Source organism: Camarhynchus parvulus, chromosome 15 (genome assembly GCF_901933205.1).
Source record: "Camarhynchus parvulus chromosome 15, STF_HiC, whole genome shotgun sequence".
Lineage (NCBI taxonomy): Eukaryota > Metazoa > Chordata > Aves > Passeriformes > Thraupidae > Camarhynchus > Camarhynchus parvulus.
The window spans coordinates 10,787,323-10,801,107 of NC_044585.1; the positions used below are offsets into that span (position 1 = coordinate 10,787,323).

Genomic DNA, 13,785 nt, shown 5'->3' on the forward strand with positions numbered 1-13,785 from the left:
AGGGCCGGGGGGGCTGGGCTGTCACTGTGACCTCTCTTCTCTCAGAGCCACGCCTGAGTGACACCCAACGCCTTCTGCAGCAGTCTGGCAGACAGATAAGGATCCTTTAATTGACTGGGAGTTTCAGTGTTGTGTTCCAGTGTGACTTTGGAAATACTGCACTGCCCCTGACGTGTGGTGGGAGAGACACAGGGAAGGAAAAGAATAATGCAAGTCTCAAACACAAACTTTTATTTTTTAAAATGCAGTCCTGCGACAACTTTGGTTTTTCAGTTAAAGGCTGGTTCTAAAGAATCTGTAAAACTCTGAGTTCTCCCTTAACCAGAACAGCAGCTTCATGTGCCTGATGTGGTAACAGAGTTTGGATTCAAACTGAGCCTCTCTCCTGTGAGAGTGTTCTGAGGGCAGAGCCCCCAGCAGTTCCTGCAGAACACACAAACCTCAACAGAGTCAATCGTGACCTAAATTTGTGCCGTTACAAGAGCACTGAGAGTTCCAGAATGTTCTGTGCTGCTGGGTCACAGCACCAGTGACAAAGGCTGGGCCTGCCCTTCCCTCCTGGGCGCTCCCCACTGTCTGTCCTTGGACCCCAAGCCCTGCACTACAGAACTGGGGAGCTCTGCAAGGCACCCAGCTCCTCCTCAGTGTCACTGGCTGTCACCAGACTCTGGAAGGTGTCACCAATGGCCTTCTCCTTGTAAGACACAGCTCCAAAGAATAAGGAGTGGAACTGGAAAATGCAATATTTGTACAGGTGACAATTCTGTGATACAGAATTTGGGCATTAATTATTTGTGAAGCTTTTGCCACTCTTAAGATCTTTCCGAGCCAGCAGCGTTTCCCAGTGAAACCCCCCTGCCCCCCAGGGGTGTTTCCAGCCGTGCTGGGGTTTTCCAGCTGTGCTGGGGTTTTCCAGCTGTGCTGCTGTGACAGCTGATACCACTGAAACCCCCCCAGTGCACCTGGGGGGTGCTCAGCCCAGCAGCAGCTGTGGGGCTCCAGTGCTGGCACCGTGGGCAGTTCCCTCACCTTGGCATGAGGAGCCTCTGTGGCCTCTCCTGCTGCCTGGGCTGTGGCTGCTCCTGCTCTGCCTGGCTCATCCCTCTCGCTGCCTCTGGGAATATTTTTTACCTCTTGTTTTGCCAGAGCACTCGGGAGTTTTGCAGGGTCCATGCTCGGAGTGTTTCCCTTCTGCTGTGGCTTTTTGGAAGCGGCTGTGACTGCGTTGTTGGCTCCATCCATGGAGGTCTGGTCAGATTTATCCATGCCAGTCCTTGAGCTGGATTGCACAGAGTAGGGCAGGTTAGAGCTGGCTTTGTGTTTCATTGGAATATCCTTATTTTCTGTTTGTGAAAAGATTACAGCTTTAGAGGAGATTCTCAGCAGCTTCCCTCCTGCTGCACCCAGACCCCGAGGAGATAAGAAAGCAGCAGCTTGTACAGAACGTTCTCTCTTGCACCCCCTTAGTGCTGTTGTGCTGCTGAGATGTTCCTGAACCCCTGCAGTTCAGTTTTCCTGTGAAAAGCGGAGTTTTTCACCCTCTTAAGGCCACCTGCCCCCTCAGCCCCTGTTACCTGTCCCGGGGCTGTGGGCAGCAGGCAGGCTCTGGGGAAGCTGCCTCCTTCTCAGCCTCACACAAGGTAGCCAGGATAAAGCTGGCCTCCAGCAGCAGGTCCTCAATGCTGAAAGCAATGGGTCTAAACACAAGGATTGAGACCAAACAGCACAGGGAATTACAGATACTGATTCCACCCATGGAATTAAAAAGCACCTCTTCTGAAAAGCTGAAAATCTCCTGTATTTGCTGCTGAGGAATGAGAGGGGCACCTGTTACAGATCTCACTGCTCCAATTAGCAAATGCTGTGCAGTGTCAGAGTCAAATGATAGCATTAAATATGTCATTATTAAAATTATATTTATTCAGAAAATGTATTGTTTCTTTAAAGTGCTAAATAAATAAATCATTGCCTGCAGGGGACTGAGAGCCTCAGGTGTCCAGGTAATTTATATACAGGAGCTCCTCAGTCAGCACAGCTGCCTTGGCAGAGCCCATGCCTGGGTTCAGTGTTTATATGGAATTACAAACTCTGGAGGGCAGGTTAGAAATGGCTCTGGGTTTGAGATTGAGATGAGGAGCTGCAGTTCAGTGGTCACTGGGTGAGTGCAGGCCCCAGCCAGGGCAGCCCCAGACGTACCTCCCACACCTGTCGAAGTGGATGGACACAGGGACGCTCGTGGCTTCGGAAAACGCCAGCAGCCCCTGCAGAGAAGGGTGGGGTGAAGTGAAAGTTAAACCAGAACACTGATCTTGGAATGGAAGTTTATCCCAGCTGCTGCTTACTGGCAAAAAGAGGGGAAAATTCTGCTGCTTCTAAGAATGGTTTCTGTCCTTCCCTGCCAGAGCCCTGCCAGAGGAGGTTCTGCATGGAGAACTCCCCTGTCAGGATGCTTTCCCTGGGGCAGCGGTGCTGTGTCTGCCCAGCACAGAAACCTCATCTCTGTTTCAGAAATGTTTTGTTTGCCTTTCAAAGGACCCTGGGGTTTAAAGCTAATCCTCACCAGGTGGTGAAACCCTGCTGCAGGGCTGGTGGGGCACAGGGACCATCCCATGTTGTCCTGATCCAGTCAAGCAAATTACTGAGAAATGGGTTTTCTTCCCAGACAAATTCTTACTTTACCCTCAGTTCTTTAAGGCAAAATGTCACTGCAGAATCTACTCCAACTTGAAAGTAGTCAAATTCCTCTGGACTGAGCTGTATCTCAGTAAGCATTGTCCTTGAAAAGTCTGTTTGAGATAACAACAAAGTCAGGGACTCACAGCAGAAGTGAGTGAAGTTTGAACTCAACAAAGCTGTGATTGTAACCCTGAGGTTTTTTTACATAAGCATTGTTTGAACAAATAATTGTGTTTTTATAGTGGCTAATATTAATAAATGTTTAGCTTATATGCATATTAGAATTAAGTAAAATCCTGAATTTATTTGCAGCACACTGTATAGATCTGAATGGATTTTAACAGAACCTATTCCATGTTCTCTGTGTGATCTAACCTAACACCTGCTGCTGTTCTTGCAGATCTGCTTCTTCCACAGGCATCCATCACAAATAATATTCCCAGCTGCCTATTGTTGCATGGATGGGAAACCCAAAATGCAGTGTGACTTGAAGAGATTAATCAAAATTACTGACAATCACCAGAGCACAATGGAGGTGGACAGAGGCTCTTTGTTTTAAATTACAATCTTTTCCTGACACAGGAAAGTGGCAGCAGGAAATTGGCTGTTCACTTTCAGGTATTCAGTTTTTTGTTACCATGAGGTGACTCCTGGCTGTCCATGGGTGTGTGAGGAGAGAGGGGCAATTTCCTGGAGTGTGACAGTCCTGGAGAGCTCAGAGAAATCCCTCAGCAGCTTGAGCTGCTCCTGGCAAGGCCAGGCTGCCAAGGAAGTGCTCCAGGCTATTCCCACTCTTCCCTTTCTCTGCTCTCTGCTTTGTCTCCCAGAGTTCAAACAGGCTCTTGTAAGAGGCTCCTTGTGGCTGTGGCAGGGGGTGTTTGAGTTCTGTGGAACCCCCAGGCCATGGCAGCTGAGGGGCTCAAAGGCCACAGAGGTGCTGCAGGCAGGGAGATTCTCAGCACCTCTCTCTGCCCTCCCTCCCTTCCCTCACTGGGCTCTTGGGATCTCTTCACACTTGTACCATTTTTTCACTTTCTTTCTTACAATAGTCCTGGTAAGTGAATGTTTCTAAAGTCACCAGATGTGTCATTCAAAATGCAATCTCTTTATTTTTCCTGTTTCACTCCAGCCAGTTTCTGCCCCTTGCTCCTTCTCTCAGCCTGTTCCCAGCCCAATTCCCAGCCCTGAGCTCTTCCCAGGTCATTCCCCCCAGCTTTGGTCACAAATATGAAAAGCATCTCTTTATTATATGATACACAAGAACCTCTACTTCAAAACCACAATTCCATCTTCAAAATTGGAGTCACACCCCAAGAATCTCCAGCTTGTTCTCCACCCCCTGGAGATGTGACCAAGGCATAACAGTGCAGGGCTTGCTGACACTCTGTGCTGTCCTCAGACTAAAATACACTCTCTAATGATATCAATTCTATAATTGTGGTATTCAGATTTAAATAGTTCTTTTTAAAACATGAAATTATCCCCTTTTTCCTGGCAGTTGCCAGGCTGCTGCTCTTGCAGCACAGTAATTACCTCTTTCAAAGCCTACAGCAAGTGGCATAATTTATTTCAATTGGCTGCTCAGTCTGAGATCTGCCACTGACACCAGGAAGATGTTCCAATTTATTTAAATTGATTTAATTTATTAAAACCAGAGGGTGGCAGCACGACTTAAAATCTCTCTCTATAATGTTCTGTTTAAAATGTCATTCAGCCATAAAATTCATCCCACATTTATGTCGTGACAGTTATTATTCCTGGAGTTCACCTCAAAAAAAAAAAGTTAAAAGCCCAAGTATTGGTTCACATTTTGAATTTCCTTACCTGTGTCTTCCTCGGTGTAACTCTTGAAACAAACTTTCACTGGAGTTACTGACAAGGTTATTTCTTCCTGACTGCTTGGGAAGTGGATCATCACATCAGCCAGCAGCCTATAAAATGCCATTCAACACTGAAATAATTCTATCTATGACTTTTTAGCATTTGTTACATTAGGAAGTAAAACTCAAAAAAATACTTCTGTGTTTGTTACCTGGAGTGGACTTTAAGAATGTTTGGACACATGTGCTTTGCAAAAACAGCCTGCAAGGGATCACACTCCTGAAATGTCAGGTTATAGGTTTTCACAACACCTGAGTATGAAGGAAATGAACAAAAATCAGTGCTCGGCTGTAATTTCAGTTTGGTTTTTTTGGTTTTTTGGGTTTTTTTTTTAATATTAATTGTTCAATAGAGGAAGTAACCAAGTGACTTAGCCCAGCTATATGGAAATAACTCACCACAAACAGGAAAAGAATCCCCCTGCCATCTTAGACTCCCTCCATCCCATTAGTTGTGCCTGGACAGCACCTGAGTTTTTTAAGGATGCACAAGAAATAAACCAACAAATGCAGGGTGGGAAACAGCCCCAGTAATTAACTGGTAAAATAAGAGATAATGGGAGTGGAATGCAGAACTCAAACCCTGCAGATCTCTGGGGAAGGCTGTGCTGAGGGAGCTCAGCTGTCTGCAGACACAATTCAGTGGGTTACCCTACACCAGTGACCCCAGCTGGATCACTGATACACAAACCATGCCTGCAGCACAGCACAGCTCTGTGGGGGGAGATGAGGTTTGTTCAGGAATTCTGCAAAGGCTGATGAACGCTGCCAGTCCTGCTGGGCTGAGCAGGACAGAGCTGTGTTAATGATCATGGCATTAATTGTGGTTTCAGTGCCCTGTGAGCTCACCGTGCCTGCAGAGCAGCTGGAAGGTGATGTGCTGCTCACTGGGGCTGCTGCAGATGCTGCATTTCTCTACATTCCTTTCCAGCACATTTACACATCTAAACACAGGGAGGACTGACTGAAAAAAACCAAAAATAAAATTAGTGCAGAGGTTGCTCCCTGAGCAGCTTTGCAATAAATATCATTTCCCTGGGTTTGTACCCTGGTTTAGCTCAAACTGCTGCTCTAAAGGCTTCCCCAAACTGCTCTGGGGACACTGGGAGAGCCCAGGCTGATCCTCACCCACCACAATTTCAGCTGGAAATTGGGTTAATTGTGTAACAACTCACTAAAATGTACCTTAATTATCAATTTACAGGGGAGGGATAGCTGCTTCTCCTTCTGACAGGGCTGGGTCCCAGCTGTCCAGCAGTAATGCTGGAAAAACATGGAGGAGAAGAACACACATGCATATGCTGACCTCGAGGAGTTCACTGATCTTAAGGCAAGCTGGAAATGGAACCACAGAGTCATTAGGGCTGGAAAAGAACTCCAACATCACTGACTCCAACCACTGAGGGAACAGAAGTAAAATAATTTATTAACTCAAAACCTGAACCTTTTAAAAAGAGCCTCCTCTGGGTTTCAGTGCCACCAGCAAACCTGGAAATTTGCATCTCAACATGATTAAAAAATTTTAAATATGCATTTTTATTTTAATTTTTTAATAAAAATAATTGAGTTGCCCAAACACCCAGAGCTCAGCTTGTGTTTGGGGCATTTGAGGGCCATGATCCATACAGATGAGCAAAGGCACCTCAAAAATCCCCCAGGTATAAAACAAAATATCTCCAATTGTGATTTTCCATCCTCCCAGTGAGCCAAGGAGAGCTGATCACTTTTACCTAAGAAACCTCTGGAGAAAACACTAATTCTGCTGGAAATGGTGTTTGATTAATCAGAGGCATTAATGGATGTGTTCTTCCTGTTGAGTCACAACAGTACAAAACATGTTGTTTTCAGAGGCAGCTCCTGTGTGGTACAAAATCCAAACCTTGTGACCTGTGACAACAGAACTGAACCCCCTGGCATTAATCCAGATGTCCTGGACAGCAAAAAATCAAAGATCCTAGGGCAGAGTGGGAATGAAATCTTCCACAATGCAATCTGCATAATTAAAATCACAGAAAACGTGGCATGTGTCCATATTGAAAGTGGAGGGAGCTGAGAATGTGATGGACTGAAAGGTACCTGTGGAAAAACACAGTATGCAATTGGATAAATATTGGGCTTATAATAAAGATTTTTAAATTAGAAGAAATGAAATTCACTTACACCTTTTTCTATGGGGTCAAACCAAAATTCATCACTAATCCGTGCTATGGCATGTATTGCTCTTCCAAACACTGCCAGGGAAAGAAAACACTGCAATATGCATTCCAAATTAAAATAAAAAGATAAAAAGGTAGCACTGCACTTTCTCCAGAATAATCCAAGAGGAAGCATTACAAATTTCTTATACATTTGAAAGAAAATGGATGGTGGAAACTGTTATTTTTTCTGTTTAATTAAAATTTTAATTATCCAAACCCGAGGCACCTCGGATGTCCCTTTGCAGCGCCTGGAGTTACCACCAATTAGGTCAATCAGACAAAACTGCACCACCGGGGCTAGAAATGGCATTTAGCAGGGGGAAAGCCTGAGAAGCAAGGGGACATGTGGAGAGATGGAATCCTGAGAAACACAGCGGAGCCCAGCAGAGGCCCTGCGGCAGCGGCGGAGCAGCTTTTCCCACAGAATGGAGCGGAGCTGTGTCCCTGGAGGTGCACAGGGGACACGGAGCCAGAGTGTCCCCCTGGCTGTCCCCAAATCCTGCCCATCCGAACAGGCCCCAGCCGCGCACAGCGCCCGACCCCGCCGGGAGAGGGAGAGGCGGATCTCCCGTCCCGCTCCGCTGCCGGGGCTCGTGTTCCGCTCGGGGCAGTGCCGGGGGTGCCGCGTTCCCGGTGTCCCGCACCGATCCCCGCGTGTGCCGGGCTCCCCGGGCCCCGGTACCTCGGAGCTGCGGCCCCCCGATCACGCACTTCATGGCCGCCCCCTCACTCCCCTCACGGCCGCCCCCTCACTCCCCTCACGGCCGCGGAGGGCGGGAAACGCCGTGAGGGCGGCGCGCGCCGCGCGGAGCCCCGGATGTGGAACCCGGGGATTGTGAAATTACGGAATTATGGAATTGTGGAATTATGGAATTATGGAATTATGGAATTATGGAATTATGGAATTATGGAATTATGGAATTGTGGAATTGGGGATTGTCCCGAGTTACGCGCAGGGATCATCGATCCAACCCCTGGCCCTGCACAGACACCCCAACAATCCCACCCGGTGCGTTCCTGAGAGCATCGTCCAGCCTCTCCTGGAGCTCTGGCAGCCTCCGGGCTGTGCCCATTCCCTGGGCAGTGCCCAGCACCCTCTGAGGGAGAACCTTTCCCTAAAATCCAACCTAAACCCACCTGACACAGCTCCAGCCGCTCCCCGGGTCCTGCCCCTGTCCCAGAGCAGAGATCGGAGCTGCCCTGGGCAGCACCAGCCCGGGGACAGAGCCGGGAAACGCCCCCGACCCAAAAGAGAAGGGCTGAGCCTGGCACCGGTTAGGATGGGAAGCAAGAGAATCATTACCTATGGAATACTAATTAATGATGCAACTATGTAACTTGTAACAAATGAACATAAATTCTTTTGTTTCCTGAAATGCATAGATAGTAAAAAGAATGGATAGTGGGGTTCTTGGTTTGTGGAAGACCACGGAGCGCCCAGGCTCGCGCAACTCTGAAATAAATAAATAATCAGTGTTTTTGTCTCTCTCTCTGTCTCTGTTGTTATTATCGGCTCGTTTTGCGAACAACTCTCGCTTCACCTGGGTAAAAACCCAGCCAGCGGAACGCGGCACGGACGCGTTCAGAGCTCTGCTGTCCCTTCGCAGGCGCCGTAGCGGGGGCGGTGCCGGGCGGTTCCGGGAGGGCCGGAGCGGAGCGGGCGCGATGGTGAGAGGGGGGCCGGGACCCCCGGGACCCCCGGGACCCCCGGCACGGCCACAGCAGCCGGGCCCGACCCGGCCGGGCTGCGGGAGAGCGGGCGGGAGGGCGGCCCCCAGCTGAGGCGAGGCCCCCAGGGGGGTGAGGGCCGGGCCGTGACTGCAGGAGCTCCGTTTATAATTTGTATTAATTTTATCGTAATCGCATTAATATATTTTTTTGAAATTATTTAACGCTTCTTTCATAACATCGACAATTCATTAATTATGATTTGCCCGTTCATTTGGCTGTGTTTTCTCTTCTGTTGCTTCCTCTCGTTTAACATTGATCATGTTCCGCCCTGTTTCTCATCCCCTGCAATCAACTCCTCCATTGCAATCAGGCTGGGCACAGAGTAAGTCACTCCTTGGCTCTCGCTAACACCCCTGGGAAGGGAAATGCTCCTTCGTGTTCCTCCGTGCCGCTGGCACCTGGCTCCGATCAATTTAGGGGCTGCTGGCCAACCACCTTACACCCAAAATTCAGTGTTTTATGATTTTTCACCACTGCTTTAAGCTCCGGATCCGTGTGGTGATTCAACCCTGCAGTGCTGTTCGGTTGGTTTGGTTACTGTGATCAGTGGGAGCTGAAATGGGGATGTTGGGGAAGTGTGGGGTGTGAGTGGCAGGATAATTTTATTAATCTTATTAAACATCAGATACATAACTGGTACTGCACACTGAAATCCTTCAGGCAGCAGTAAGACAATCTGTCTATTGCCACTTATTAATCCAAATCATTGTTACCCATTTGTTACTCATCAAAGACCATCAAAAATGTCATTTTTTTCCCTCCTGGTTTCATTTTGTATTGGTCACTCATTGATTGTAAAGCTCTTGTGTTGCATTACCAATGCTTTGAACCATCTGTCTCTAGATGGGTTTGATGGTGGCACTGAGATGTTCTTAATCTAAAAAAAACCCTAAACCAATCAAAAATACCACCCAAGCTCCCTCTGCCTTCTTGGGGATTGTTAGCCTGAAGGTAACTGCATGGCCTAAAAACCCATGAGGGGAAATAATCTTTAAAAATATAATTTCCTAGCCTAGTGATATTTGTTTCTAGAAATAAATCTGGGCTGTGTCCTTTACAAACACATTTGGAGGGTGTCATTTTAGGAACTGCCTCACCAACATGAAGTGGAAGATAAAAATCTCTTTAATTTGGAGCCATTCTTTGAGTTCCTAGGGCTGAGTGTCTCCAGGCCCAGGGTTTTCCCAGAGCAGTGCCATAACGTTCCCTGCTTTACAAAGCTGCTCATGCCCTTTTTGCAGAGTTAATTTGCCCTGTGTTGCTTGCATTTTTGCTTTATTTGCAGATTTAAAGCCTGTGCTGTTAAGCCATGGCCTTGCATCATCTCAGTCCTTGGTTTTGAAGCCTCCACTACATTTTTATTCTGGCATCTGAAACTGTAAATGTATAGAAGTGTTGGCAGTGGCCTGGATTGGCTTCTCTGCAGTGCCCTGTTTGTATTTTGTTGTTATTTTTTAGCCTTGTTCAGTTTTTCAGTGGTTTCTACCATGAGGACTCTGAACATGCTTCCTCTTCTGGTCAGCTATTAACACTTGCTGCAAATTTCCTGCTTTTAAAAAATATTTTGGGTTTGTTTTGTTTTTTTTTTTTTAGTAAGGGGAAAGAAACTTGGATGAAGAGGTTTTTTAAGAAGTGGCTGCAGTTTAGCCAGGTCTGAGGGAGAAAAAACAGTGGGATGGTTTATGGCAGCTCCCAAATCTGTGTAAAATGCAGCAGGTAATGCAAGAGGAATGTGTTGCCTTGCACTGCTGGCCTTCAGCAGCCAACCAAATAATTCTGTTTGTAAAGCCCCCTCTGCTCATGGCCTGGCAAAGCCCCAGGTGGAGCAAATTCCCATCCCCATCCCATCCTCACTGCAGCAGCTTTTGGGTCCAAATGCCAGGCTGGGGACACTGCAGGGGACACTGCAGTGCTGGCTGTGCCCTAAGCCCTGTGTGTCCCCTCTCTCTCTGTCCCTGTGTCCCCTCTGTCCCTGTGTGTCCCCTGTGTCCCTCAGTTGGTGCTGGTGCTGGGTGACCTGCACATCCCCCATCGCTGTAACAGCCTCCCGGCCAAGTTCAAGAAGCTGCTGGTGCCTGGCAAGATCCAGCACATCCTGTGCACAGGGAACCTCTGCACCAAGGACACCTATGACTACCTCAAGACCCTGGCTGGGGATGTTCATGTTGTCAGAGGGGACTTTGATGAGGTAATGTCTGGTTTTTTTGGGGGTATCCTTTAAGTTTTTTACATTTGGAGTTCATTCAAGTGATGGAATGAGTTCCTGAGCTCTCCACTTCTGGGTGGTGCAGGAGGGTTGGGTTTAAGTAGAAATCTGTCTAAACTGGGTTTGGTTTATTCTCTTTATTTTTAGAACCTGAATTATCCTGAGCAGAAAGTTGTGACTGTTGGACAGTTCAAAATTGGGCTGATTCATGGCCATCAGGTGATCCCCTGGGGTGACATGGCCAGCCTGGCACTGCTCCAGAGGCAGTTCGATGTGGACATCCTCATTTCAGGGCACACACACAAATTTGAGGCATTTGAACATGAAAATAAATTCTATATCAACCCAGGATCAGCTACAGGAGCCTACCATGCCTTAGAGAAGTAAGTGAATATTGGGGGTTTTTTTTTGTTTGGCTTTTTTTTGGTACAAAACTGAACTACAAACTCTTGAGGGTTAATATTTGTGATTTAAATGTCAGGGAGAGGATAGTTAGAGTTGTATAAATCACACAGCTGTACTTGCTCAATCTCCTGGACTGAAACATGAAATGCTCACAGCCTCAGATCTCATGTGCTGTACTTAGAGAATTAATTCCCATTTTTCTTGAAGTGATTTCTGCTGAATATTGGTAAAACACTAAGGGGGTTATAGACACACAATCACTATGAATTTTTTCCTCTCTTTCCAGCAACATCATTCCTTCATTTGTGCTGATGGACATCCAGGCTTCTACAGTAGTTACATATGTCTATCAACTAATTGGAGATGATGTGAAGGTAGAAAGAATTGAGTACAAGAAATCCTAAAAAATGTTTTTGCTTGTGTGGTATTTTTACCATCTCCTTCTGAACTGCAAGTTCCAAAACTTGCTTCGCTCGTTTACAGCCCTGCACTGTCTCTAACAGCTCAACAATGTAACTTCTTGTCATGAATTTAAACAACCTTGTGTTTGCTTTTCTCTGTATGAATTGTAAAATATTCCATTAAGATAACTGTCTAAATACTGATCCTTAATGTAATAAACTCCACTTCATAGAAAAGCTGAGCCTGGTGAGGTGGTGTTGGGGAGGAATGCAGCAGTTGTGGTGGTTTGGGGTTCCCCTTCCCAGGGATGCTTGGACAGGGCTGGAACAGAGATTGGGGGCTCTGGGACCAGGCTGGGTTTGCTCCAGAATCCAGTTTCTGTTTAATTGTCTCAATTTAACATTCTCAGCTAAGTTCAAGGAGTAAAATGGCTTGATAGACTCTGAAAGGATTACAATTACCTTGTAATTTCACTGTAGAGTTTGAGTCTTTCTCTGACCAAAGCACTTTCAGATCTCCCTGTGCTTTCCTGAGTGATGATCTCATTCAATCCATACCCAGTGAGGAGAGGTTTTCCTTTATTTGTGGCTGCCATCTGACACTCCATTTCTTGTGCTCTTTGCTCCATGCACAGAGCTCTCAGTGATGGAATTCCATGTGACTCTTAAAGCTGCTGAAGATAAATCCGGGTTGTTCCAGGAGCAGCACCTTGTGGCTCCTCTGTTCCCACAGCTGCAGGGACCTGAATGTATTTAACAGCTCCCCTTTCTCACAACTGCTGTAACTTTCCTACAAAACAGATTTTTACCTTTTTCCTCCCCAGCAGAATGTTTAGGGTGGGGGCAGTTCCCTTGGCCTTTGGATTATGATTTTTCCATCAGCTGGAACCCTGTGGAACTCTGTGCCCTGAGCTGACTGAGTAACTCATTTCTATTCAAAATAAATCTGCTTTGCCCTGGGTAAAAAGACATTTCAGGCTGGTGTCTCAAGAACCTCTGGCTAATTGCACTTCATGCAGTCAGAGAAAGTTGAAAAGAAAACCTTGGCATGTGAAATTCAGGGAATTCCATTGACTGGAACATCAATTTATTGACAAACTCATAATTAAGAGGTTTATAGAATATTGTAAGGGGCCAAAATAGATGCATAAGTTTATTTCTTTTAAATTTACACTGTAAAGCTAAAATTGACACACAAGTTCATTTGTTTTGACTATAAGGCTGAAATTGATACATAAGTTTGTAAAGCTACACTTACAATTTGTCTACAAAGTATTTTACATGAACCACAGCCCCTATAGTTTTAGAAAAGTTTATCACAGTGGTGACAAAGTTGTTGCTGTGGGTGACATCTCAGAGAGGTCCTGACAGCAGCCTGAACACGGGGAAATCCAGAAGGAAAGGAAATAAACTTCACTCCTTCCCAAAGTTAAAGTGCTGAGTATGAACTGATGACTCCGAACAGGAAATTTTCTGTGAGTGTGAACTGTTTGTGTGGGGGTGGAGAATGGAGGAGAAGCAGCCTAGAAGAGCTGGAAAAACGTGGAGAGGTTGTGGTTGCTCCTGGTGAAAGCTTTGGGGTTTTAGTCTGGTGTTCTCCTGAGCAGTACAAGAGTTGTGAATGCACAGCCCAACCTCCTGCCACGAGAGGGAGGAGGGAAAAGGGGAAATCTCAACCCAATTTATGGCACTTCCAGGACACAGGGCCCCTCTGATGCATTCAGGTACATCTGGAAGGTCAGAGAACAACATTAATAGGGCTGAGGAAAATGGGATGTGATGCAGGACACAGATGGGGTTCAGGTAAAATGAATTATTTGAATTAATGAAGGGGTAGTTTATTATATACAGTACATGCTACTAAAGTAGATCAGCTAAAAAGTATTTTTGCAAGAAGTTGGGTGAAAACCTTTAGAGAAAAAGGAGAAAATACTGCCTGAGGAGCAGAGATGGTTTGTTTTACCTGCAGAAGATGAGATGCTGGGACATCTGCCACAGCAGGGTTTCCACATTTCTTTTGATACTCTTGAATCAGGGCTGTTGCATCATCAAGGCTGTAAGAGGCAAAATTTGATCAACTTTGTCAAATTAAACTCTCTAAAAAGCCAACAATTTAGACAACAGAAGTAAAAAACAAAAGTATGATCCCATAGCTTTAAGTCAGATGGGCCCTGTCATTTCCCAGTAGAGAAAACAAGCCTGGCTTTTTCCTTGGGGCTGTTAATAAAATCCATCAATACAGAATTTCAATGTTTCTTGGTTCCTGTCCCTGTTTGAGTGTGGGATCA

General features: G+C 46.3%; 3 protein-coding genes across 5 annotated transcripts in view; 1 reads left to right on the top strand and 2 right to left on the bottom strand.

Moving 5' to 3' along the window:
• Positions 1 to 215: 215 nt before the first annotated feature.
• RAD9B (RAD9 checkpoint clamp component B) lies at positions 216 to 7,470 on the bottom strand. The gene is made up of 11 exons (XM_030958827.1): positions 7,437 to 7,470; positions 6,717 to 6,787; positions 5,742 to 5,891; positions 5,406 to 5,520; positions 4,709 to 4,808; positions 4,501 to 4,607; positions 2,680 to 2,786; positions 2,197 to 2,261; positions 1,575 to 1,697; positions 1,030 to 1,279; positions 216 to 730 (listed from the first exon to the last, which is right to left on the bottom strand). The coding sequence occupies exons 1-11, from the start codon at positions 7,468 to 7,470 to the stop codon at positions 602 to 604; spliced, it is 1,251 nt and encodes a 416-aa protein (XP_030814687.1). The 3' UTR covers positions 216 to 601.
• Positions 7,471 to 8,360: 890 nt separating this feature from the next.
• VPS29 (VPS29 retromer complex component) lies at positions 8,361 to 12,457 on the top strand. Of its 2 annotated transcripts, XM_030958909.1 has the most exons (5): positions 8,361 to 8,422; positions 8,796 to 8,807; positions 10,482 to 10,673; positions 10,839 to 11,074; positions 11,383 to 11,734. In XM_030958909.1, exons 1-5 carry the CDS (start codon positions 8,420 to 8,422, stop codon positions 11,498 to 11,500), a joined length of 561 nt encoding a protein of 186 aa, XP_030814769.1. In that variant the 5' UTR covers positions 8,361 to 8,419; the 3' UTR covers positions 11,501 to 11,734. The 2 variants fall into 2 exon arrangements, with proteins under 2 accessions (XP_030814769.1, XP_030814770.1); XM_030958910.1 differs by lacking the exon at positions 8,796 to 8,807 and having other exon boundaries at positions 8,366 to 8,422; positions 11,383 to 12,457.
• A 103-nt stretch (positions 12,458 to 12,560) lies between these two features.
• KNTC1 (kinetochore associated 1) overlaps positions 12,561 to 13,785 on the bottom strand; it is a 31,673-nt gene continuing 30,448 nt past the window's right edge. For both annotated transcript variants that reach the window (XM_030958907.1, XM_030958908.1), the window contains exons 63-64: positions 13,461 to 13,551; positions 12,561 to 13,227 (exon numbers count right to left, since the gene is read on the bottom strand). In XM_030958907.1, coding sequence (XP_030814767.1) covers positions 13,180 to 13,227; positions 13,461 to 13,551 — 139 coding nt within the window. In that variant the 3' untranslated portion in view covers positions 12,561 to 13,179. The remainder of the gene's footprint in view (positions 13,228 to 13,460; positions 13,552 to 13,785) is intronic.

Bases quoted from the DNA above. Each gene is read 5' to 3' on its own strand.
- RAD9B (XM_030958827.1), bottom strand. From the start codon at position 7,470: ATGAAGTGCGTGATCGGGGGGCCGCAGCTCCGAG. The intron at 5,521-5,741 runs GTACATTTTAGT...GGTTTTTTTCAG, and splicing joins CCTGTAAATTGATAATTAAG to TCAGTCCTCCCTGTGTTTAG. The intron at 4,608-4,708 runs GTAACAAACACA...GGCATTTTATAG, and splicing joins ATTCTTAAAGTCCACTCCAG to GCTGCTGGCTGATGTGATGA.
- VPS29 (XM_030958909.1), top strand. The intron at 10,674-10,838 runs GTAATGTCTGGT...CTTTATTTTTAG, and splicing joins TCAGAGGGGACTTTGATGAG to AACCTGAATTATCCTGAGCA. The intron at 11,075-11,382 runs GTAAGTGAATAT...CTCTCTTTCCAG, and splicing joins GCCTACCATGCCTTAGAGAA to CAACATCATTCCTTCATTTG.